Source organism: Phyllostomus hastatus, unplaced genomic scaffold (assembly GCF_019186645.2).
Source record: "Phyllostomus hastatus isolate PE091 unplaced genomic scaffold, TTU_PhHast_1.1 phas_contig_210, whole genome shotgun sequence".
Lineage (NCBI taxonomy): Eukaryota > Metazoa > Chordata > Mammalia > Chiroptera > Phyllostomidae > Phyllostomus > Phyllostomus hastatus.
In genome coordinates, this window is record NW_025333737.1 from 3327624 (window position 1) to 3354805 (window position 27182).

At 37.2% G+C, this 27182-nt stretch overlaps 1 protein-coding gene across 1 annotated transcript; it reads left to right on the forward strand.

The window, feature by feature from the left end:
- On the forward strand, positions 1–25956 carry NUFIP2 (nuclear FMR1 interacting protein 2). Its single transcript, XM_045837361.1, has 4 exons — positions 1–345; positions 5056–6783; positions 18261–18293; positions 18982–25956. Exons 1-4 carry the CDS (start codon positions 69–71, stop codon positions 19032–19034), a joined length of 2091 nt encoding a protein of 696 aa, XP_045693317.1. The 5' UTR covers positions 1–68; the 3' UTR covers positions 19035–25956.
- The last annotated feature ends 1226 nt before the right edge of the window (positions 25957–27182 follow it).

Here is a 27182-nt window from a genome sequence, read left to right on the forward strand (position 1 = left end):
AGAAGCAGTCTCAGATCCTGACGGTGCAGCAGCCCGCAGCCTCAGCTAGGGAGTCCCAGCCGCTTTCAATGGAGGAGAAGCCCGGCCAGTCACAGCCTCAGCACCATCACAGCCACCACCATCCGCACCATCACCCCCAGCAGCAGCAGCAGCAGCCGCACCACCACCACCATTATTATTTCTACAACCACAGCCACAACCACCACCACCACCACCATCACCAGCAGCCTCATCAATACCTGCAGCATGGAGCCGAGGGCAGCCCTAAGGCCCAGCCAAAGCCGCTGAAACATGAGCAGAAACACGCCCTCCAGCAGCACCAGGAAACGCCGAAGAAGAAAACAGGTCTGTAAGGGAGGACGAGTGGGGGAAGGGGAATGGGGGTGGGGGATAGGGGAGATGGGGGTGGGGCTGGATCTGGAAAGCGCGGACCCAGTCGGGGTGTGGGGGTGTGGGGGTGTGTGGGACTGTCCGCCCTGCGACTCTGGGGAAGCTTCCTTTCATTCTCGCAAAGCTTGGGCTGGGCCGCGCGGTTTGCAGCGCCTTCTCCTTCTACTCAGCATGGGAGAGGCCCAACTAGGCCAGTGTGACCTTCCCGGCCCCCGCCCGGGCTGGAGGGAGACCCGGAGGTTTGGCCTTGCAAGTCTGGCATTATTCTTCTTTTCCCGTTTACCTTCTTGCAGCCCTGGGAGGACCTTAATTGGGGGCCCTGAGTTGGGGTGAACCTAGCGCCCACAAAATCCTTTAGGGTGTAACTCAGAAAGGCCTAGCGAATCCTGGTGGTGTCGCGAGACCCTATTGCAGGCAGCAAGGAGAGGGTAGGTGGGCAGAGTTGAGGAAGTGCCCTCCCTTATTCTCCACCCCAAGCCCACCTGTGGCCTTGGGGTTTCCCGTCGTGGAGGGGGGGCGGTTGGGACCCTCTTGTTTCTGGTCATTTCCACCCCTAGACACCCCTTTTGGGCACCGGACCCCGCCATCAGCCCCCGCGACTCCTCCCGCGGCCGGCGCCCCGGGCCCACTCCCCCCCAGAGCCGGCGCGGCTGGAATGTTCTCTCCTCCTCGCGGGGCCGCTTCCTGTCCGCCATGTTGGAAGCCGATTCCTGTCACTGTCTCTGGCCCGCGGAGGAGCCCAGGGGGGGAGGGTGTCGAGGGGCACCCAGTGCGGCAGAGCCGGTGGCTCGGGATACCCACCCGCGATCGCCTTGCCCTTTGCACTGTGGGGGCGCGGCGGCCCCCGGCTCGCGGCCGCCCCTCCCCCCCGTCGCCGGCCGGGTTGTGTAACCCGGTGGCGGCCGCGCGGCCCCGGGCGGGTCCCTGGGGTGAGGGGTGGGGGAGGGAAACGGCCACGAGGGGAGCGGCCTGCGCCGGGCGCCGCGTTTCCGGCTCCCCGGTGCGGCGTGAGGAGCAGGCGGTCGGGGCAGAGAGCCGGCCTCGAAGCGGGGAACCGGTCTCGAAGCGGAGCGACGGGAGAAGGAGGCCGCAGACGCCGGGCGGCGTCCGCTACGCTCCTCCGGGCTGGAGGGGTGGGGGGGGGGATACATTTTGGGTAGAGGCGGTGCCTTTAGGCCGGGTGGGGTATCCAGCGGGAACCGGGCTCCCCGGTCACGAGTTTCTCTGCCACAGGAACCTCGTCGCCTGCCAGGTTCGCTCACGACTCCGCCTCTCAGGCTTTCACTTGGGCCCTTTCCTTCTAGCAGCTCACTTTTACAAGAAAAGCTTGTTCTAGCCCCCTTCAACGCTTCCCACTCTCGCTCCCCCTTTTATCTCCGTGACTTGGGGAGTGTTTTTGAAGAGCGAGAATTGAGAAAGATTGGATGGGGGGAGAGGGCAAGTTTTTTGACCGTGTTTCTTGTCCTTAAGGGTGAACCTGGGTGGCTCAACTGTGAGGTTGGTTCACTACCATCTTGCCTGGGATGAGGCTTTTTTTCCCCGTTGAAAGGAGAGGTATTGTCCCACTGTCAAACCGATATTGATCTCAAAACCCCTATTTTTAACGAACATTAAATTGCGTGTAAAAGTCGTTTTAGAAAACATTTGAGGAGAAATAAACTTAAAAATTTATGATCACACAGGTTTTTTTTTAAATAAGGGTTCTTTATCCATTGAAAAGAAATGAAGAATGGTAAGAAACAATGTTAAACCCATTATGTCAAATGTGACACATGCAGTTACCTGAGAGCAGGAGAAAAACTGCTTTTCTCTTTCCGACTTAATGTGTCTTGAAGACTGAAATTGAAATGTCATTTCCCATTTTGGGGGGCGGTAGGGACTGATGGTGTGCAGTAGAAATGAACATGTAAATGTGTTGTGTTTAATCTTAAAAGGATTTGAAACCGTGTAAAAACTGTAAGAAAATGTACAACACCGTGTCTCTTTAACATTACAGTCTTTTTTAACTTAAAGGTGAGGAAATATTACCTAATTATGATTGCTTGGAATATAAGACAGTGTTACTGAACGGTATTTTATCACTCAGACGTTAATATATTCCTGTAGGACTTCTCTCTGTACATGTAAGCAGCCTCAACCATTCAAAGTGGCATCCCAGGAGGGAATCAAGAGGGCAAACTGGACTTAGCAGTTTTAAGGGAACATAAACATTTTGGGATGAGCAATTTTTCGTGTGTGGCCTGGTCACAGTACTGTTGCTTCAACGTGCATAGTACTAGTTTAGTAAGAAAAGTTAGGATTTTTAAATGTATCTGCAGTATGTTGAGGTGGGCTTTTATGACTCACAAACCTATAAAGAGGAACAGTTTATCTTTATCCAGAAGAGGGCGCAAGAGAGAGCCAAATGTGCTCAGTAATTTCAGTTTCTAATCCAAAAGCTAGATTTATCAGGACTCAAATTTTGCTGAGTCCATTTGAAGTAGGGTTAGATGCTTTAGCATAGCAGTCCTAAATAATAAAAACACTAGAAGGAGAGAGGGAATTTCTCAGTAATTTAGTGTTTACATTTTTCTTAAATATCTAAATTTTAAAAAGAAAATGCCCCTCTGACTTTGCACACCAACAAGGTTACTATGGGGGAAACTTTATACAATTAAATAAGAAAATTTTTTGGTCATTTAAACTTGGAGGTGGAAACATAGTGGCTTCTGAGCTGGTGTAAACTGCTTATTTCTAATATCGGAGCCACTAAATATTAGCACTCTTACAAAAAATTATTCTAGTCTGCTTAAAAGTCTTAGCTTTAGTTCAACTTAGTTTGGACATTGGATTTTTAAAATTTTTTTATTTTTTTTTATGTTTTAAACTGCTTACCTTTGAGATCTATAAAGTTATGACTAATGGTCCCAATAGTATAAGCCTTGGTGGCCTGTTAGCATGGTAAATGCTATATGTAGGTTCTCTTTGGTCTAGAGTTGTGCACAGGTAAACTTAAATCTGTTAAAAATGTTGAGAGTCTCTGTGTTGGGACTATTTTCTTTTCTAAAGAAGAAAAAGAGAACATTTTAGAAAACACCTTAAGCAGTGATCTCTGCTGTTTCATAGTTAGAATTTTGCCACCAAGTTTCTTCAGCAGCCAAAAAAATAAAATATAACTCTACAGAAGTTAAGAATTTCTACAGAATATATTGTCATGGTGTAAGTTTTGTGCCTCTCAGGAAATAATTGTGCCTTTAAGTATGTTTTCTTGGGTTATTTTCTGAAAGTTAATACAGAAGAAAATGCCTTTATTTGCTCCTTTTAGTGTTCCCACCTTTTCCTTTCATCTAGAAAGAGTAACTTAAAATAAGTTGTGAATTTTCCCAGACTGTTCTGTTCCACATCAAGCTCTTTTAAAACAATGGTTCCCAAACTTTTTTTTTATCTTAGAAATCCTTACACTCTTGAAATATGTAAAGAGCTTTTAATGTGTGTTATATCTATTGATATTTACCATACTGGAAATCAAAACAAAATTTCAAAACAAAAATATACAAGCTCTGTGCTTTAGTCTAGACTAAAGGCCCAAGAGAATGAATGAAAGTGACAAAGGCAAATTACTTGGTATTCTTGTCAGAGGCCCACCCCCTGCCCTCTGAAATGCTGCCTCAAATGAATGTGTGTATATATCATTCTGTTTATCTGTTTCTAATGACTTGACCTCAAGATGATTTGGGAACATTTCATAGAAAGGTAGATAACTAATAATCACTGTTACTAGTTAGGAAATGGGAAGTGTTGACTCAGTTGAATCATCTATAGTAATAAATTTTTTATGGCCTTGAATATCTTAAGTTAAACTTGAATGTCGTAATACTTTTTGAAATTAGTTGCCTTTCATTGTAGTTTTATTTGTAGATATTTCTTACTGTGTCATTTATATAGGCAGTATGACAGTGATAGGAAACCATGTTCCAGACAGACTGTAGTTCAGATTTCCAGTTCTTCTGTGACTTGGCCAAGTTACTTAATTTCTCTGAGAGTCTGTTTTGTTTACCCAAATATAAAATTAAGAAAGTATATCTTATAAGACTTAGAAACATTGGTATGTGTTTTTGTTTTAGACTAAAAGTATGATCTGATGTCTGGGAAATGTCAAAATGAATTCAATTGCTTTGGAAAAAGTTCACAGGTGTTATATTTTTATTTGACAGAATGCAATAGAAACTGTTTATGGTACTGCCAGTCATTTATCATTTCATAGAAATAGAGTCTTTAATTTCCCTATAATACTTAAAATTATTGTATCAGTATAATGATTTTGCCCAGAGGGTAGCTCTACTCTTAATTGTAAAGGAAATTTTATAACTGTCTTGTGAGAATGATGGGGAATTTGATTCTGTTAGATGAGCAGTATTATGGCATATTGCTTAAGAAGTCATGTTCTTTCTGAACTCAGACTTTGGTTTGAATCCCTGCTTAGTCCTGTCTCTTGCTTGGTCAATTTCCTGATCTGCAAAATAGGGTTGACAAGTGTCTTTTCAAAGAACTGTGAAGTAATAACATATAAAGCTAAAGTTCATAGTGTGGTATCTAGCACACATTAAAATAAACATTCCTTAAATGTTAAGTACTACTGTAATGTGCATATTGTAATTTTTTAAACCTTTTTTTTTCCCTCCCCAGGCTATGGTGAACTAAATGGTAATGCTGGAGAAAGAGAAATACCTTTAAAGAACCTGAGTTCTGATGAAGCTACTAACCCTATTTCTAGGGTTCTCAATGGCAACCAACAAGTTTTAGACACTAATTTGAAGCAAACTGTAAAGTCTAGCACCTTTGGAAAAGCAGGAATTAAAACCAGGAATTTTATTCAGAAAAACAGTATGGACAAAAAGAATGGAAAGTCTTATGAAAATAAATCTGGAGAGAACCAGCCTGTAGATAAGAGTGATACTGTAGCAATTCCAAATGGTGTTGTAACAAATAATTCTAGCTATATTACTAATGGTTACATGGGCAAAGGAGCAGATAATGATGGTAGTGGATCTGAGAGCGGATATACCACTCCTAAAAAAAGGAAAGCTAGGCGCAATAGTGCCAAGGGTTGTGAAAACCTTAATTTAGTGCAGGACAAAATAATGCAACAGGAGACCAGTGTCCCAACCTTAAAACAGGGACTTGAAACTTTCAAGCCTGACTACAGTGAACAAAAGGGAAATCGAGTAGATGGTTCAAAGCCCATTTGGAAGTATGAAACTGGGCCTGGAGGAACAAGTCGAGGAAAACTTGCTGTGGGTGATATACTGCGGAAAAGCTCTGATATTAAACCTGGCATGAGCAGCAAAAAGTTTGATGATCGGCCCAAAGGAAAGCATGCTTCTGCTGTTGCCTCCAAAGAGGACTCGTGGACCCTATTTAAACCACCCCCAGTTTTTCCAGTGGACAATAGCAGTGCTAAAATAGTTCCTAAAATAAGTTATGCAAGCAAAGTTAAGGAAAACCTCAACAAAACTGTACAGAACTCTTCTGTGTCACCATCTTCATCTTCATCCTCTTCGTCGTCATCTACTGGGGAAACTCAGACCCAGTCGTCAAGTCGGTTATCCCAGGTCCCTATGTCAGCGCTGAAATCTGTTACTTCTGCCTCCTTTTCTAATGGGCCTGTTTTAGCAGGGACTGATGCAAGTGTGTATTCTCCAGGGGGTCAGCCACTGCTAACTACTGCTGCTAATACTCTGACACCCATCTCCTCTGGGACTGATTCAGTTCTTCAGGACAAGAGTCTGGCTTCAGCAGCTGTTGAACAAATTAAGTCTAGCCTTTTTATCTACCCTTCAAATATGCAAACTGTGCTGTTGAGCACAGCACAAGTGGATCTACCCTCTCAGACAGATCAGCAAAACCTGGGGGATATTTTCCAGAATCAGTGGGGTTTATCATTTATAAATGAGCCCAGTGCTGGCCCTGAGACTGTTATTGGGAAGTCATCAGATCATAAAGTAATGGAGGTGACATTTCAAGGGGAATATCCTGCCACTTTGGTTTCACAGGGTGCTGAAATAATCCCCTCAGGAACTGAGCATCCTGTGTTTCCCAAGGCTTATGAGCTGGAAAAACGGACTAGTCCTCAAGTTCTTGGTAGCATTCTAAAATCTGGGACTACTAGTGAGAGTGGAGCCTTATCCTTGGAACCCAGTCATATAGGTGACCTGCAAAAAGCAGACACCAGTAGTCAAGGTGCTTTAGTATTTCTCTCAAAGGACTACGAGATAGAAAATCAAAATCCTCTGGCCTCTCCTACGAACACTTTGTTGGCCTCCGCCAAAGAACAGAGATACCAGAGAGGCCTAGAAAGGAATGATAGCTGGGGTTCTTTTGACCTGAGGGCTGCTATTGTATATCACACTAAAGGTAACTCATTTGTTTCCTATACAAAGATTCTTATTGGTCAATTTAATATACTTTAGAACTTAGTTGAGAATAATAATGTGGATAAGCAACTGATAACAGACTAATTCAGAGTCTTCAGAAATAGTATGGTTAAAGTTTAGAAGAAATGTTGACTGCTCCAACTTAGGTTTTCTCTTTGTTTTTTATATCATATGTGTGTGTATTAGTGAGCTCACTTGATAGTTCTAATTTGCTTAATGAATAGGAATAATGGGTGCTGAATGGCATCTAGAAAATAACTTAGACAAAAGATAATGGTAATCACAATTAAACATTGTATGGACCAGGCTCTTGGGATGCTGTACTTTTCATAGCCCCAAAGCACATGTTTTAAAGGAACCAGATATCTTTCAAGTTCCCTGCTAATATCTTTCTTAGAATATGGTTATTTGTGTCTTACAGGAAATTTTGCAGTGTGGCACAAGTGGGTTTACTTAAATCCACAAAGCTAATAATGAGGTTTGATGAAGTTTACAACCTCAGTGCTTTTAAGAACAGTGGTTCTTAAGATTTAGTCTTCTACTTTCATCCCTAACCTACCCCACTCCAGCAAATGCATACCCCCTGCATGTATACACACACCTAATATATACTGCACACTCCCATTAAAAATTATTTTTTTAAAGTTGATCTTTTTCCAATTGTTGGCATACAGTGTTGGTTTCCTCCATATTTCCATTTTTAACAGTGACTCATTTAGGCATTCACTTGCCAACTGCAGGGCAGGGGCAGCATATCATATAGTGGGGATGGGGTAATTACAGTATTCTCCGTGGAAGAATCACTGCCTCAGAGATGAATAACAAAGCTATTTATGTGACTTTTAAGCAGATCACCTAGTCTGCATATCTTTCCTTATCTGCCAGCTGGAAGACATTTAGTGAAATAAACAGATGTTCGTTTTCCTTTGTCTTTTTGAAAAATGGAGGTAGAATTGCCTTATAGGAGTTGAGAAGTAGAAATCTTGGCAGGTAAAATTATCTGTCTTCACTTTTCTTCAGCACTGCTCTTTGGAAATAAATACAAGTTAACCAGAACCTGTATGTTTTTAGGAAAGTTGGGGCAAAGAGAAATGCTTAGTTTCTTAAGACATGTGGTTAATTATAAGTTAAATTCTGCCAGGGAGTCTGGTGTTTTTGGTGGTATTTTCTGTGCCATCTGCCTTTTGGAGACTATTACTTGGGAAATCGACCAAAGTATTTTGTACTGGTGGTCTTGTGAGCCTGAGGGCATCTGGTTGTATAATCTCCCACAACTTGCAAAAAATTCTGGGGTAAGTTGTCCCTAATGGTTGGTGGTATTGTATGATTTTTATTATAGAGAACTGTAGGCCTTTTAAAAGTGGGAGGATTAACTCCTGTTTATTTCTAGGTATTTTAACTAAATACGAGATCAATGGTATTTATATAAACAAAATGCCCTTATGTGGATGCAGTTATATTTAGTTTGGCTGGTGTTGCTGAAAGATTTGCTTTACTAAAGTGTGTCATTTTGAGTTTTTGTAGTTGGACATCATTGAGATTAAATTGGTATAGATTGTTTTTCCCCCTAGAACGATATTCAATATTCTGCTCAATTAGGTCCCAAAGTGGCAGATTCTTTGAGTTCTTGCCAAATGTAGATTTGTCTGTTCGTTAGGTCACTGATTTCCCTTCTTTTAATTTGTTTTGAATCACAAGTTTTTGAAGATCTGAAGATCTTTTTCATAAGTGCAGGCTTGCTTTTTTCTTTTTTAAGTTTTCTTAAACACTAAAAGAGGTAATAATCAGTTGGGCTTATTGGAATATCCTTTAAAAGAGCACTCGTATTTTTCTTTGTCCTTTAATGTGTAGTCTTCAGGTGTCCAAACGTAATCTCTTACTAAGTGTGTTGAAGTTAGAATTGGAAGTTCTAAATATACCTCCTAACTTCAAAAATAAGCCCTTCAACAACTTTATTTGGAAGTAGTAGGTAGGAGGGTATGTTATGTTAGTTCAGTAGGAATGGTGCATGTTTTAGAGTAAACCTTAATTACTTGCAGAGTTAGAGGTACTTCGGATTTTTTTAAATTTTATTTATTTTTAATTCTTAAAAATCTTCACCCAGGGATATGTTTTTTTACTGATTTGAGAGAGAGAGAAAGACATTGATGGGCTGCAACTTTTTGGTGTTAAGGGACAACACTCCCATCAAACAAGCCACTTGGCCAGGGCAGTACTTCAGATTTTTAAAAATCTGAATGCTTAGTACAATTGAGGATATGAAATGAGATGCATTGAGGCACAAAAAAGGGATTGATGGGAATTCTGGTTTGGGGGATTTTTTATTTTTATTTTTTTTTTTGGTTTTAGTTTTTTTTTTGTTTTTTTTACATATATTGCACTACTAACTTTTCTTAAGAAATGAGACTGCTAATCTTTCTTTTATATGGGGGCATATAGTACCATTACATAGCAGTATGTACCAATATTTAAAGTAAGAGGCAGGTCCTCTTTTCCTGTTTATCTGAAGTGATGCTCAAGAGTCAAAACTTTAATAAAATGTTATCTTTTTAAATTGGTTATGAAAAAGTTTAAGTCTATACAGAAATGGAGTCAATAATGCAATGAACTACAGTGTACCCAGCATCTAGCTTCAGCATTGTCATTCATGTTTCACCTATTGATCTTCACACTTTTTGGGGGGAAGGGGGTAGGATTTTTTAAAAGTAGATTTCAGGCATAACATTTTACTAGTTGATATTTTGAGTTACACAGTTTTTTGATGTACATACCTAGGATATAACAACTGTTGCCTCTTTCAAAGTAGTTACTCAGAATCCTTAGTAGAATTCTTTGATTTGTTGTCAGAGACTTATAACACTGGATCCTAACTTTGTAAGGTGAACTTTTGATTTTGAAACGGTCTGAGTCATTTGAAGCCAAGTTTCTTGAATATGGTACATTGGTGTGAGTTGTGTGAACACCAAACGGTCAGTGTTAATTTAAACTGGATTGATTTATCTTGCCTAGCTAATATTGCACTGAAGGATATCAAGCATTTGAAATGCTGACATTCTGGAATATTTATTAAACATTAATTGATATGGTATATTTTACCTAGCACATAGAGATTCAGGGGAGATGAATAGAATAAGGTTTAATCCTTTATGGTTGGGGTGAGTCAACATGAATGCTATCCAGGATAAAATAGATATCCCTGAGACAACTCTAGGCTGTTGCATGAAATTTAAAAAATTTGTTTCTCTATTACCTACATAGGTGGCAGGTTATTGGCATAAGTGATTTGATCTGGGCTGGAACCTGGAATAAGAAAATTTTAATACACTAGGGGTGGTTTTAATTGCCAGCTAGGATTGGGAATTCTGGGTCTATTGAACTTTCCTCACATTAGTTCTTTTTTTTTTTTTCTACTGTCACAGTTTTCTGTACTCTTTGCCACTGTTTTCTGTACTACTAAGGAGTTATACAATAATTTGTATATGTTTTTTTCTTTGCCTTATGATATACCCACCATAGGCAAAGTACTTTGCGTAGTTATGGAACACCTTGATAGGATTTTTTTCCTTTAAAGAACATAATCAAATAGTGGAGGAAACAATAACAAGTTTATGAGGTAAGAGTTTAAATGTCAGAAGAGGATACAAATAACTAGATTTCAATGAAGAGAGAATGTAATGGAGTAAAAGAAAGTAAATGTACAGTATGTTTTCATCGAGTCAAGAGCCTTTAAACTGGGTTTTGATAGATAGGGAACATTTTTGACATACAGAAATACAGGGAATACGGAAGTTGGAAAATCGTGAGTTAATGTAAATATTGAAAGGGATCCACTTGGGGTGTGCAGAGGGTCTATGAAAGAGAAGGAAGGTAAGCTGCTGCCAGGTCCTGGAGGTTTCTTATTTCAGTCTGGAGGCTGGGGGAAGTCACTGAATCAGGGAGATAGGCTAGTGGAATGGAAGTAATTTAAATGACAGAAGATGGGTTTTAATGCTGCTCTTCCCAGTTCCTGTGTACTTAGACAAATCATTTGTCATTTCTAAGCTTGGGTTTCCTGATTTTATAAAATATATCAGGTTTTTGAAAATCCTATCAAATTATACTCAAGTGATTTTAAAAATTGAGTTGGTATTAAGCCAACTTGTAGATATGTGTTCAAATAGACGAATATGACACCAATTTTGTAGGGTAGGTTGGAAGCCTATTTTCTGGTGACTAGAAATAGGTCAGTTGGACTCTTGGGACAGACCAGGCAGAGAAATAATAGTTTTCTCTTTGTATTTGCAATCATGTGAACATATTATTTATCACCAAATAAGTATTTACTTTAATAAAGTTTTTAGGTTGGCCTTGACTAGTGTAGCTTAGTGGATTGAGTGCCGCCCTGTGAACCGAAAAGTCTCCTGTTCAGTCACCTGTTTGACTACTGGTCAGGGCACATGCCTGGGTTTGGGGCCAGGTCCCCAGGTGGGGGCCTGCAAGAGGCAACCAATCGATGTTTCTCTCCCTCCTCTTTCTCCCTCCTTCCCTTTCCTTCCTCCCTCCTCCTTCCCTTTCCTTCTCTCTAAAAAGAAAAATAAGTAGAATCTTTAAAAAATAGTTTGGGTTAGATAAGGCTGTGAGGGAACTGGTAAATATTTTTATACTTGCAGGAGTTGGTAAACAGGGTATAAAGAGACAAGCTATGGTTAATTGATCCATACAACTGATGGGGACTATGCATACAGTTTAGAATCTGTTCACAGGATGATCTGAATGTTAAATTTTCTCCTTTTAACACAATGCTTAATAAGTATTTTCACCTTTACTTCATTTTATAAAAATTGCTCTATGATTTCCTCTAGGCTGTCTAATAATCTTATTAGAAAATAACCTTTAATATTTCTAGATATTAAAGATTTCTTAATATTAGACATGATCAATATTTCAGTAATATATTTTTCTAATCTTATAACCTGCAGGTTTGACTTTGGTTTCAGCCCTGGTTAAATTTCCTAGATTTGGGGATTTTTTTTTTTCTTCTCTATGAGACACCTTTGTATATAACAAGTAATTTTTAAGATGATATAAAATCCGTTTTTCCCCCACAGTGAATTGCCATTTTAGCATCCATACTGGGTGTTTGATTTCTCATTAAGTCTGCTTTATGAGTGCAATAATGAATTTACTTTGGTGTTAGTCTGAAAGGTAGCTTGTAAGGAATTTGTAGAAGCTAAACTTTAACCCCCAGATTTCATTAGCTTAAGTTCTGAGAGTGAGGGAAGTAACCAACTACTCATGCTATAAAAACAAGTTGTCTATATCACTGTCGTTGTAGTTGCAGTTTCATTTCAAGTAACTTGAATTTGATATTTTGCCTTTAAAAATAAACCAGATTAGAATATGCATAGCAGTAGAAATTAGCAGTCAATCAATCAACCTTTGAGTTATAAGTGTATTTAAGAGATGGCTCAGACAATTCTGTTTAGTTTGGTTTGATGTAGCTCCACGTTGGGAATAATAGGATTGAAACTGATACACTGAAGAGTTTAAGCATCTACTGAAAAGGTGGTGACTTCTAACTCTATTAATCAAATTTGCTTGAAAACACACTGCATTTCTTTATGGGTATAGTCAAAATGGAAAAGGGGTGGGGAGACATTTCTGACAGACTTCGTAAAGAATAGGCAGGAATAGTAGACTGGTTCAGAAAGAAGAAGTCAGAATAGCAAAACATGATGTTGGGATGGCCAGTAATCATCAAAAGATGGGCAAAACTGAATTGGGGCGGGGGAGCAGAATTTAAATTTATGTCTGTATCCTGATGAGTTTTTCAGAATGTGATGTAAAAATGGCTTAATGAAGGGTTGGAAGGCATGATTCATGGTAAATTGATCTGGGGACTCTGGATGTGGTAGTCAGCTTGTTTGGCCTTATATTTGATGTATTTTCCTTTTTAGTGGTGGGGGAAGCCATTATGGGCTTTTTAAAGTGTTTACATTTTTTAAATGTATTTCATTTTAAAGTCTCTGCTTGGCTTTAATCCTCTTAGCTTCACAGTCTTTCTGTGAAGGGCTGGACCTATTTGGTTGTACCATATGAAATTGCTGGTTTTGTAGATCAGAAAAGGTTGAATATCAGCAGTTTCAAATGGGTCTACCTAATACCACTTTGTGATATTCCTCACTGATTTATGAGTAGTATTTCATTCAAATATTTTTTGCATGAAGTACTGTGCAAAGCAGTTGTGATAAGTAGATGAAAAGAAAGGGTTCATGTCATTAAGGATCTCTAATAGGGAAGCACACAGAAACAACTATTACTAGTATGATAGCTTTGTAGAAAAAAAAATACAAAATGCACTTGGAACATGGAGAAACCCCTAAGGTGAGTAGCGGGGTTGAGCTCTCCTAGGGAGGGATTCAAAAAACAAGTGGAAGTTGGCTTATTGTATGAGGAAAATCAGAATATTTCAGGTAGCGGAAATGGAATAGTGTTTGAAGATTGCTGGTTATTCAGTTTGTTTCAAGGAAGGTGAATGGTGCAAGGTTAAAAATCTTTAACTTAGTCATCTGGTTTATTGATGTACCAGCCACTGTGTCAAATGCTAGAAATAAATTTTATACAAGACACATAGATCCAGTCTTCCTGGTGGCCACTAGGATGCTTTGGATGTTGTGCTCACTTTCAGATTTTTATTTTTAGAGGAAGAGAATGATAGATAGCCTTGGTATAGAAGACAGAAAGTGAGGCTCAATAATGGCAAAAGAGGCCAGTTAAAAGACAACTTCAGAAATGTTCATAAGATACCAGTCCTTGAACCAGGGCAGTGGCATTGGGCTAGAGAAAAAGGAATAGGTAAAAAGTTACAAGTGTCTTAACTTTCCTTAAGAATTGCAGTTGTTTAATACTCCCTCCAGTTTGCATGTCCTTAATTCTACATACTTTCTATACCTTCAGTATAACCTTTCTTATATCATTTTCTTTTCCTCAAATGTTGATGTTCCTTCAATCTCCTTTTCATGCTACTAAAACTCCTTAACGCTTCCATTTTTTTCTTTCCCATCTCTAATATAACTACCCTATTTCTTTACTTTTTCAGTAACGTTTACTGGGCTCTTTGTACTGTTATTTAATCCTTTCTCTTCAGTTGCCTTGGAATCATTACTAATATTTAGTACAATAAACTTAGATTTCTTCAGTGGCTTCCCTTCACCTATGTGATTAAATAATAAACTTTTCTTTATGTATGCCTTTGTGCTCTGTCCCCTGAATAGCAGGAAAGCATTTTTCTTCCTCTAAAATCTTTCTTGGTGACAGTCAGCTCTGTTACCTGAATAGTGTTCTTTGTCTTAAGTCTTTTTCTCACTTTGTCTAAATCTTTTTCTCTTAGCAGTGACTTTCAGCCTTAATAAATTATTTGTGACCACTAAAACATGGGTCAGCAAACTTTATGTATAAGGATCAGATAGTAAATATTTTGGGCTTGTGAGCCATAGGGTCGCTGTTGCAATTATGGCATTCTTGATTCTGCTTTGTGCACAAAAGCAGCCATAGGTAGTATATACAATGGGTGGGACTGTTCCAATAAAACCTTTTTTTTAACAGATGGTGGTTAGAACCCACTTTGCTGACCCCTGCTTAAGCACACTTTTAATACCACCAAGCTTTATTCATGCTAACATCTACCTAGGAAAGCTGCCTACTCTGCTAAGCTCACAAAGGCATAGCCTTTCTGTTTTGGGGTCTGTATCCTTAGTCCCTAAATAATACTTTTTAATCCACTTGGAATTAAGAATTTGCAGGTAATTAGACATTTACTACAGGAAGCATTGTGATGGGGAGCTACAGTATGTGGAAAGTAGTCTGCTTTTAAAAATCGAATGCTAAATTTTCTTTATTTGAGAAAGGCGTAACTAAATATTTGAAAATTTTGATATAGTAAAGTTTCAAATTTGGATGGTGGTCTAAATTACAGATTTTTATAAAGGGAATGTGGGTGGGAGAGAGGGTATGCAGGGTGGAGGGGAATGAAGGGGAAAATGGGACAACTGTAAAAGCATAATCAATAATATATTTTAAAAATTACAGATTTTTAATAAAATTTCCTACCTTAGTGTATTTGAAGAATAGAACCCTTTACGTAGGTTAGCAGGTTTGGCCCTCTAACCATTTTTTAGTAACTATTTGCATAATTAGGTGCTGTGATCAGTCTTTACAAACAACTGGGAGGCTCAAGACTGTGTATATGTGTGTGAGTGTGTATACGGAAGAGGATGGTACTTAAAGTAAAAAAAATTACTATGTTATGATTTTGTATAGTTGAATGTGCTTTCTGTAGCCTTCTTTATACTATTCGCCTGTTTAGCTTCTCTTGTGATAGTGAAATAAAAATTACACCAAAGTGTAACTCATTTCATATTTAGAATCTGAATCAAAATTTTTGTAAGCCTCTAAAAGAGGGCAAAATAGAATTTACTACTTTCTATGTGTTCTGTAGCCTAGCTTGTTGGTCTTAATAGTGTTTAAGCATGATGTCTAATTATGCAAATGATATTTATTTCCCTTTTTGAACTTTGTTAAGAGTTTCATGAAAACTTTAAAATTCTAATCAAAATAACCCAGTTGCTACTAGTTAAAGAAGTAATTAATATTAAATAACAGGAAGGGAACTTACTGATTTATGTCTTGGGTAGAAGGATTCAGTACTGGCCCATGGCTAATTTTTTTAGCTAGGTCATACTTTTTTTTCTCTCTCTTTTAAGATTTTTTCATTTATTTTTATTTTTAGAGAGGGAAGGGAGGGAGATATAGATAGATAGATAGATAGATAGATAGATAGACAGACAGACAGACAGACAGACATACATCAGTGTGTGGTTGCTGGGGGTTATGGCCTACAACCCAGGCATGTGTCCTGACTGGGAATTGAACCTGTGCCACTTTGGTTTGCAGCCCGAGCTCAATCCACTGAGCTACGCCAGCCAGGGCTAGCTAGCTAGGTCATACTTTCCATTTCCCTCCACAAAAGTCATGATCAGATTTACTACTCCAGAGCCCATAGTTGAGGATAAAAAACTTTCTTACCAGAAATCATTTAAAATCACTCTATAATATTAGAGTGAAATCTAAAGCTTAATGTTCTAGTTAAGCTAAGGAAATGTCTTTAATCCATTAAAGAAATTGAGTGTTTGCAAAATGGTTGACTATTGAATAACATGGGTTTGACCTGCACAGGTCCACTTAAACGTGATTTCTTGCAATAAATAACTGCACTGTTTTCCATTCACGGTAGAAAGTTCACAGATGCAGAGGGCTGACTGTATAGATGCATAGATCTATGCTATTTTATATAGGAGACTTGAGCATCCATGGATTTTGGTATCCATGGTGGGGTCCTGGAACTAACCACCTGTGGGTACTGAGGGACGATTTAAGATTTTGGAGAGTCAAATGTTATACTTAGATTAGGAGTTGGTACCCCTAATCCCCATGTTCCAAGGGTCAACAGTAGTTACTTTTATTTTTATTATAAAATTGGTATGTTTGCTTTTCTTTAAAGTAGTATAGTTGCTACTATGACTCTTGAGTGAAGTCTGTTCCCACCCCTACTGCCCCCCAAAAGAGGCAAGGGAAGGTTGAGGTTTGTGGTGGTGGGATAATATGAAAAGTTTGTTACTTTTTCCCCCTTCAACATATGACTAAATATAGATTTATCTTTGCATTAAGCAAACTTAAAATAATTAGCATCACAGAACTCAGGAATTATTTGCAAAATGTGAAATTTTTGTATTTTTCACAAAAAGAAAACAAAATGTTGATTATATATTGTATTTATTTTTTTTGTAGTCAGGCCAACCAAGAAAAGGTGTATCTTTGGATTTCTTAAAATAAGCTACTCTGAAGCGCAGACATTTGTAGGATAAAAGATTTAAGGGCTATTTCATCTATACCTGATTGTCTGAAACTAATGGAATTAGAAATTATTTTGGAGTGATGAATATAAGCACCATGACTAGAATTCCCTTTATGATGTATCTTCCCTTTTTCCAGTTTAGATTGGCTACAATTCTCTCCCCTTCTTAGGCCTCCTAGGAGACGGGTGTTTTCCTACCAATCTGTTGGATGGGCATCTGCCTAGCAGTTCCTAGTTTTTGATTAATGAGAGAATTGCTGTGATACCTCTAATGGGATTTTATCTGGACAATTACTTTGATCATTTGGATAATTAACCTATTTCTCTGAATATTCAGTTATGACAAAATTTAAAAATAGCAGTGTTCTAGAAGTGAGTTTGATAGTGTGGGGGACTGTTGGGCAGGGAGAGTGTGCTTTTTTTTTTTTTACCCCGTTCTGTGACCCCATCTGTACTCATAAAACAAAAAATAATTTTAGATCTCTACACCTATTTTAACCCTGGGAAAAGGATTATGTTATATCCCAACTGTAACCCATGTCCAGATATATCCTATCTTAGTGAACTCCAGTTTTTTTATTTAACAATAATTGGTTGGTGATAATTATAGGAAGCAATTACACAGAATCCAGTTATACAGCATAAGAGCACTGCTTTGTTTTTTTAAAATGGTAGTTCTACAAGCACATGGAGAGTACTTATTCCCAGTGTTAGTTATGGTTTATTTCTGTTTCTAAGTAGTTTTTGTTCACATTAATATCTCCTAGTAGAGTATTTCCTTTCAAGGTCCTATTCTTAGGTTCTTGTGGTATAATAGTCATTTACTGTTTTACTCATCAAGACTTCAAATAGCCCCTCTGTGAAGATTTCTAGTATGTTTCCATGTGGAGCTTTTGCCTTCTTTCTGTATGTCACTATAGTTTGGTCATTTACATATTTCCCTTATTGTAAAATATCAAAATGAGCACATTGTAGATTATCACATTTGAATGGGTTGGAGCAAATAAGGATTGTGTATTATTAAGGGTATGGGTAGGCATTTCAGCCATATGGGTTAGAGTAGGTGTTGTTTAAAGAACAGAACCATTTGCCTATAGCAAAAGTAAAGTTTTCATAAGGCATTTTAAGCATCAATCTTAATTAGTCATATTTGACAAATGCTTCATTCAGAAGACTTGGGGTACTTGTTTGAGGGGTAATGGGTTGCCAGAAAATACTTGTTTTTTTAAATAACTATGGCCTATTACAAGAAGTATCATTTTATCTAAAGCATGATTCTATTTAACTTTGCTATTTATGTAGACAAATAGCTCTCTTGACAGTTGGATTTCAGATAAGAATTGACTTTCTGTGATCAACACTTAAGGCAGTCTGAAAGACATGCTTCAGAATTATAGAAAAATGTGAGTTTTGTCTGAGCTTTATAGAGCTGTGCTATTTCAACCCTACCTCCAGTCCAGCAATAATCAAGTCTAGTTATTTTAGACTTAAAGTGAAAAGCATAGCTTTGAACTGAGCTGTACAAAACTTAATATATAAAATAATCCTTTTTTTTTCCTTTGCAGAAATGGAATCTGTTTGGAATTTACAGAAGCAAGGTAAGAATGTTTAGCTTACCAGAAATGTTAGTATTAATCACTAGTTACTATATTCCTAAATAATAGGAATTCAGAGTAACATTGACGTCTTTGCCCAGACATTCTGGCCGTTTTATACCTTGAGCCCAGCAGATCTACAAGTTTAGGTGATGATTAGGACTTAGCTAGTAGTTTTGCCAAACAAACTTAACTTGAAGTTTTCTGCACTAGGTGTTACTTGAATGATTTCTTACTATAGGCAATCCACACTGGTTAAAATAAAATTTGACTTCATTTTTCTGAGAAGAACAAAAAATCCAAATCCATTTTAGTATTGGATTATTGACAGTTTAGGACTTTTTCTTTGCTTTTTTTCAAATGTATTGTACTACTTTTATAATCAGGAACAACACATAAAGAAAACCTTTGTTAATAGAATTCAACTCTAATCTGTAGGAGTTGAGGCACTCATTGGTTAGAGGACCCTGTTGCTGGGAATCCATTGGGGTGCTGAGCTATTAATTTGAGAAAAAATGGATCACACATGTGTTAATACAAGAAGAACTGGTCTTTATATTTTCATTAAAATGAGGGGCAGTTTAAATGATGATGCTTATTTTAGATTTGTTATTGGAACATTGGCATTTGAGGATTCCAAGTCTTATTTTTATTTATGGGTTTGTTTGTTTTTTTTTAACCTTCCTTCCAGATCCCAAAAGGATAATCACTTACAATGAAGCCATGGATAGTCCAGATCAATGAAGGACCAGACTGCCTCTTTATAACCTTTCTGCAGCATTAGAGCCACCGTTCATGGGGGACACAAGGCTTTTATGCTCCTAGATCTTCAGCGCAGCAGAGGAACCATAAGTAGAATCACAGGATAATATATACAAATATATATATATATATACATATATATATATAGTTATTTAAAAAAGGCAACTGAAAGTAATTAGACTTCTTAAGGAATCAAATTTATTTCAAGAGACTATACATGGTTATTTAATCTCCGGTACTGAATAGTTTTTTTTTTTGTTTGGGTTTTTTTTTTTTTTTCTTATGTTAGTTTTTGTTTTTAAGTGTGAATGCAAGTGATTAATGAATACAGACTTGTTAACAAGCGTGGTTCTAAAGTTCCTGCTGTCATCAACTTGGGCAACAAATGACCCACTGGAAAGGCCAATACACTTAAGAGATCTCTGTATCTTGTTCTGTGACTAAAGTGATACACTAATCACAGGGAACCCAGAATGATTCAACATTTTCCCCGCCTCCTCCCTTAATCTTTTGGTTTTACTTTGAGCCCTGCGAGAATGCTGGATACATGCCTTGAAGTTTGCAGGGGTGTATTTTTTTAGCAAATATGATTTGCATGTCTTGCCACAAGTTAAGCAACCTCTGTGGGGTATTGGGGAAATATTTTCTTTCCTTTTATTTTTTTGTGGGGTGGGGCTAGGGGAGGGCATTGAAGTTCTACAGTTCTGGAATAGTTGGTGGTACATAGTTCACTTGGCTTCGGTTACATATTGGACTTTAAAAAGTGAAGAATCCATGAGTGTCATTTAAAGAAAAGTTGCAGAACGAACAATTGGCTTTAGATATTTAATATGGAAAAATACTCCTGTGCCCATCTTTTAATGTAATTGTATAAGTGGGAGCAAAAATATATTCTGCTTTTCAACTGTAGGTGCTCCAGACTTGCTCTCTGTCACTAACACTAAACGTGCTGTTTTCCTTGTTTTTCATCAAACATCTAAAGAGAAACTTCTGTACCTTTTTGTAAATTCTCTTTTAATTTCAGAAATATCTAAAAGGGGAAGAAAAAATTCCATGAAAACTATAAAACTTTTTATGTTTTTAGTCAGTGAGAAGGTAATAAACCTTGCCAATAGAAAATGTGTTTTCATGCAAACTATACTTCTGGGCTTATTAGCTTCTAATTATATCTTAATAAATATATTTTATTACTAGAGCAAAATGGGTTTTTTAAGGAAAATAATGTGAAATTCTGGAAATTTTCTTTTGGGCAGAGAAGAGCGTTAGCCCTGTCTTATCATCACATTGCCATCCTGTTGCACTGCAGCTTGTATATAGCATGCTAAAATAAGTTTTTTTGTGTGTGTGCAGAAACTAAGGGTCCAATTTAAGATTGGGTGATGTTAGTGGCATAAAAACAAGTTCTCTGGCCTGACTTAGCATCACATTACACACACAGAAATTAGTATATTCATGTATGTCAAATACAGGTTAAAGTAGCAGGGCATTTCTATATAGAGGTATAGTCTTCTAATAAAAGTAGACTGGATCCCCTTTGATTAAGAAATGACCAGTTTTTAGCAACTATAATATGGATGAGTTTCCTTGTTTTGTTGATTATTTGAGATTTTAACAAGTAGTTTCTGAAAGAAGCTGTTGGACTCAACATAGAATAAATATCTTTATAGTCTGGATATCTGCCCTGCTTAGATTTTAAAAGTATAAGCATGGATTGCCAATTCCACTTGATGTAAACAAAACTTTTTATACATTATATATATATATATATGTGTGTGTGTGTATATATATATATAAATATAAAATAACTTATTGTATCAGTCCAGGTTCAGAAACTTGTGGTAGGCCAGTTCCAGATAGTTCATTTCACCTGTAAACTGTATCACTTTTACTGATATTGTAATTTTCAAATGTATAATATGTTTACAGATGTGCCCTGCATTTAGTCTGCCTTGTTCCTATTTTGATTTTTGTTGAGTCTCCTGCCTGCTTGCCAAAAGCTAGGATGCTTCGGGCCCATGTACAATTGAAAGCAGAAGCATCCTTGAGCTTTAAAGCATTGAACAAACTGGAAAATGCAACATACCACATACTGAAGTGAAAGAAGTCTGTGTTTTTGTGTTTTTTTTTTAAATAAAAAATTTCAAAAAGGTTTTTTTAAAAAAGATATAAGGTTGATTAAAGGAAAAAAAGGCTCCAGTTTGTTTTATAGGTTTTAAAGTTCTGTGTGTTCAATTGCCTTGTGTAACCACTTGTCGCCTTAGGGCCAGATTCCACCCCCACCCCCGACTCCCATGCCCCCTTCCTTTTTATTTTAAAATGTCCGTTTTGCTTGCCTAGAATTTTAAAGCTCTTCTGTCTCACAACTCACAAGAAACTTTCTGGGTTTGTGACATACAGAGGTTGAATGAATATCCATTTAAAAAGGAAAAAAAAAAGAAACCACAGCCCCTATCTGAATTGGGCATTTAAATCTAGAAGCAACACTTAATAAAATGTCTAGAAAGCTGTTGTTGCTTTCCTACTTCCCTTCCATATCCCTCAGGCCTCCATGTTTAGAGAAGCCAAAAAGAGAATGTATCCCTTCTGTTTGTCCAAAGGTTTTTGAGAGTCTCATTTCTAAATGAAACAATGCAACATTTCACTTGATTTCTCCACTGAAATTTCCTTGATTATATGGTTAGAGGTATATAGTTAGAAATGTCTCTTAACTTTCTGGGAACCCTAGAGCCCCATCATATTAACTGTCAGTATTTTGGGGGCATTGGGTTAATAGACTTAATTGCCTAGGTACAAGCAGGACTTTGGGACAAATATCCTTTGTGCTGTTTGGTAACACCTAACTCTCTACTTGTTGCAATCTTTCTCCTTAGGTCCTCACACAATTCCTTACAGAGCACTTATTAAAAAAAAAATCTTAAGAGTTGATCTGTTTTCTCATTATTTTTGTGTAAGCTTCTAAACAAACTTCAGCTGTGATTAATTTAGCACATTTAAATAACATTAATGTGTTACTGTTTGGTATAAAGAATTTTCCTTCAACTCAGAGTATTAGTACTGTAGCATAAACCAAATACAGTCTAGAGGGGATTTTTAACATCCCTCCATTATAAAGACTGAAAAAAGGGGTGTGTGTGTGTGTGTGTGTGTGTGTGTGTGTGTGTGTGTGTGTGTGTTGAGTGTGTGAGTGTTTGTATGTGTGAGGGAAAGAGGGAGATATTAAAAATTAGTAAACGAATGTGTGTAAGACATTAGTATTCAGAGATTGAACTTGTATTTATTTTGTGCCATTTGTTTTCATTACACAGAATAAAGTCAGGTGGTTTTAATCCTTAAAGGGGTAGTATTTGAAAATGGCACTAAGAATGAAATCATGACCTATTTTTTTAATAGCTATGAAGATACTAATTATGGGTGAAGATTTCTTTTAAAATCTGTCTTGATTGTAGACTTCTGTGTCACATACCACTCTCTTGTAGATGTCTTGAATAATTCCCCTTCCCCACAAAAGACAGGGTGTATTTATCTTTCTCTTTATTCACCCCTACTTTGCTGAACCGCAGTTAATTGCATAGCCTTTCCTCTTACCTCCTAGTAATGAACTTTCACATAAAGTGTATTTTATAGCATCTGTAATTAGCCCTTCCTCCTCTACCTTCTAGGAGGCAATAGAAAATAACTAGGAATTTGTTAATGCCAGTTAGTTTTTTCTTGAAATAAATGGCTGGAAAGGTTCTCTCCATTTTAGAATTTTGTTCTTAATCTGCTTACTTAGTCATCACTCAGAATCTGCAAAAACCTTATAAAGGAAAAAAAAAGTGCTACATTGTTTTTTCAAATAACAGTTTCTAGGGAAAATATGACAAACCTCAATTATGAATGTTGTCCACAATATAAAATACATTGACAGAACATTACAAAGGCAGTGGTGGTTTCATGCTTAGTCATTAGGTTTATTGCTAACCCAATTGGAGGCATCTAATGGTTTATCTTTGGCGGTAAACTTTTTTTTAAACAATGAAAAAGCCATTTAGTTATGAAGTTGAATGTCTTGTACCAAGTGGCCACAGGCAAAGAAATCTGTAAGAAGGCTGCACTTGATTTTACATTGCGCTAAATGAGGAGTCATTCTTTCCAGGCTTTCTTTAGAGAAATTGATTAAAAGTCTCATTTCCAAGGATTATGAGTATAGTTTTGCCACTGGACCATATTCTCAAATAATGCATGATCCCTCTTTTGTATCTATGCTAACTGCAAAACAGACACTGTAGTGGGACAAGTAAATATTTTGGACAATAGTTTTTATGATAGGTCTGTTGACCCTGCATCAGTTGAGGTAGAATGTGATCAGGCAATGTCTTAGTAAGTCCTAGGTAGTCCTGCTGAATTTTAAAAGAAAGGGTAGGATTTGCTCATCTTCCCAAAATGTTCATATTTAATTAAAGGGGAGGGGCAGAGGACAAGACTAGAAGAATAATAGCTGCTCTAAGTTTACAGAGACACATAAGTTATCATTAGTTTTTAATATTGATGTTCTTTTTTGTTAATGTAATTAATAGAGCGCCAGGATTCTTTTATGGTGAGAAAGATGGGCTTCTGCTCTGAGTATCATAAAATGTTTTTAAATGTACTTAAGTCTGTTCAGATGTGAGAACCAGGACCACCCTGGGTTGGTTTTAAAAAATAATGAATCATTGGCTCTACTCAAATTTCAAAGTCTTGCTACCCAAGGGTTTTAAGAAAAAACGGTGTTTTGAGTTGTGTGCATAATAAAATCACCCAGTGAAGCATGAGTGGTATATTGGTTTTGCTTTACTGGGAGTGTCAAGTAGCGGTTATGGTCTAGAAACCTATGGAACAGCCATCCTCGAGTGTGGTGGGATTGCTGATTCAGACTTCCCTATTTAACCATACAATTTTGTTCAGAGTAATAAAGCCATTTTATAATACTGCAGTATCCCTTTTCTACAGCCTTATTAAAATAGCTACAAACGTTTTTTTCTAGTGCAGTATCCCTTCATTGTGTATGAAAGTTTTACTCTACAGACCAACAAACCAACTTGAGGTAAATTGTATAGCTTTCCATATATCCTTTTTTCCTCAGGTGCTAAACAAAGGCTCTAAAAAATGGATACTGCTTTAGTAATGTCTGCTTTACTCAAAATATTTCTTTCGCTAGATGTAAAGATTTGATGTTAACAAAAATGGTTTTAATATGTAAATATGAATGCCTCTAGTTTGCCCCTGTTTGTCTATTATTAGTCTGTTTCATTTATCCTCTATGGAGGAGGATCCTTTCATGATCTTGAATACATTTCATTAGGTATGTTGCATTTTTAGAATGAAAATACAACAGTTTTGTGTCTTGGATTAATCCTGCTGCTGCTCTGAGAAACTGAAAATCAAATGTGATGCACTTTTTACATTACGATATACCATATCTTTATAGGTTGCTTTGATACCTTTCCTGTAGCACAGCCACTAACAAAAGTGAATGAATTTTAAAATTCTCTTTGGGAGGGAATCAGTATAAATAACTTTATGGTATTGGCCTATGAAGGACAATAACTTAGGAAAAGAAAAATTCTGTTAGTGTTACACTTTTTGGCCTTAAAATGTCTTCTACTACTGAAAATTGTTTAATTCTAGTTTTGTTTCTATTTCCTCTCTGCCTCAAAAAAGAGGAGTTGGGAAGAATGGCTTAAAGGGAATAATATCATTGGTTTGTTGTTGATCTCTCTTTTAGAAAGAAAACAGTTGTCTACTATATAAGCTAAGGACTTATTTTTTTGTTCACATACAGAAGAAATAATGCTGCCCCAAGCCAATCAGATTTAGCTTAATCAAATCAATCAGAACTCCCAACTATTCTGCTTCTCTAGTATATTTTTGCTTAACAAAGATAAATGAGTATAGTAGGAATGCTACCTGATGAGAGAAAAGTAATTTTTCAAGCACATATCCAAACTTGAAGGAAATTAAACCCAAAAAAGGAGGAAAAAAAACACCAAATGGGGTGGAGGAATATGAGAAAGATATGTGGTCCAAAGCTATCTGGTTATATTTTGATGTTGCCAATATTGCAAAGCCAAAATTTTAAGTTGCTTATTTAATATATTTCTTGGCCAGAGATCTATTTTTATATCAATGTGCCTTGCATGTATATTAAAAAGAAAATTGGAAAGGCCATGTAGTAATGCCTGAGATGGTTGATGGTTCTTGCCACCTCACTAATTTTTATGCAGTATGAAATGCTCATTCTATCGCCCAACTGGTGCTCTCTGTTTAAAGTTATAGATCTTGTCACAAACTGGAACTATTTTATAAACTGGGGAAGTGATTTAATTTTTTTTGTTCTTAGTCTGTTAGTGGCTGTTCTGTAGTGGGAAATAGTAAAGGACTCTTCACTCCCTTTCCCTCCCCCTTAGCACCTTCTTCAAATAATGTGATGACACCATATCTTGTGTGTTTTGAAAAAGTTTCAGCTTGCTGTTTCCTTTAGTGTTACTAAAAAAAAGTGTTATTAAAAGCGTTGTTTGCAAAATCTAGGGAGATAACAGTCCACTTTAATTTGGAATTCTGTGTGAGCTATGATCCAAGTTATTGGCTCTTTCCAACCTAAAATTTTTTTATTGTTAAAGCACCTTGCTTAGAAAATTTTAAATACTTACATGTGCAACAATTGTCTCAAAGTAACGAACTGTGCAATTCTTGTCATTAAAAAAAAAAAACCTCTCCCTGATGTGACTTGTTAGTTTCTCTGTATTTCCTGCCAGTGTAAATGTGAAAAGCTTTGCTTGCATTACGTTTTAGAAATGCATTTTGCACACTCGAATTTTGCTGAAGCTCCATGAAAAGGTTAGATCAAAGTAGATGAATAAAGCTATGCACATGTTTTGAAAGTTAATTTGTGTGTCATTACCAAAGTGACCTATCCTTATTTCGTTGCTGTTCTTCACTTCACCATCTTTAGAAACATGGCTCAAAATTACAGTACTGGGCTTAGCTCGTCCGTGGAAGCAGAAGAGGAAAACTGGCACCTCTTTTAGTAAACTTCAGTTTTAAAATGAGAGCTTGACTTGTATCTACTAAAGGGCTTCTCTTGAAACAGGGCATTTTTATCAGTTTTACAAACTGCTGGATGCTCTTACTTACTCAATGAAATTTTTTGTTTTATTTGATTGAGTAAAAATGGAAAGTAATTCCACTGAAATGAAGGAAGGACCTTTGCCACATGGAGTTCTGTGACAATTGTATGATTTAAACCTGGTTTAAAGGTAGGATAACCTTTTTACCTTTGTCACTGTAGTGTAAATTTGGTTTAAGGAATGAATGATTGACTTAATTAGAATCATCTTGCTTAAATATCTAAGCACAGGTTGTTTTAAAGATAATGTGTGTCTTAAAAATTGCCCAAGCCAATTAGAACAAGTGTAGAATTTGGGCAGATTTGGTTAAATTGCTGCAATCTGCATGTATTAAATAGCTTTACTTCCCATGTATGTGTACTTAAAAGATTGTGTAGATGTACTGCCAGGTTTTGTCAATCATCTTTTAAAAGATTGTTTTATAATCTTTGCAGGACCTTTGTAGAAGAGGCTAATAAGTTTAAGTAGAAAATAATACTAATGGTATTTTCCCCATGCTTCTAGATATAAAAGAAATCCTTGTTTTACAGCTTTTTCCTGTGTATAGGAGAGTGTTACTTCTTTGTCACCAGGTGTGCTCTTGGTGTATATTGTTGACTTTGAAAACACAGCAAAACCCTTCTGTATCTTCACGCACCAAAAGTGGCAGTTAAAAACAGTCTACTAGTCAAGGCGCGAAAGGTGGCCAATAATGCATGCATGGCCTTAAAAGACATAAATGCAGGAGTGTAGCATTATCTTAGATGGCTCTGGCTTCTCAGTATCTGTCAGTAGTTCACTTCTGTTCAGTCTTAGATCATACTGGAGGAGCAAAATTTCTGTGTTGTGCATCAGCATTTAAGAGCTGAGTTACCTCTTAATCTGGGGAAAGGTTAGTTAGTGGACTACAATTAAGTTAGAAGATGTTTTTCTTTCTCCCAATTAAGTTTTTTCAGTGTTTCTTTTGCCCAGTTAAAAAGATAGGCTTTTTCTAGGTAAAAGAATA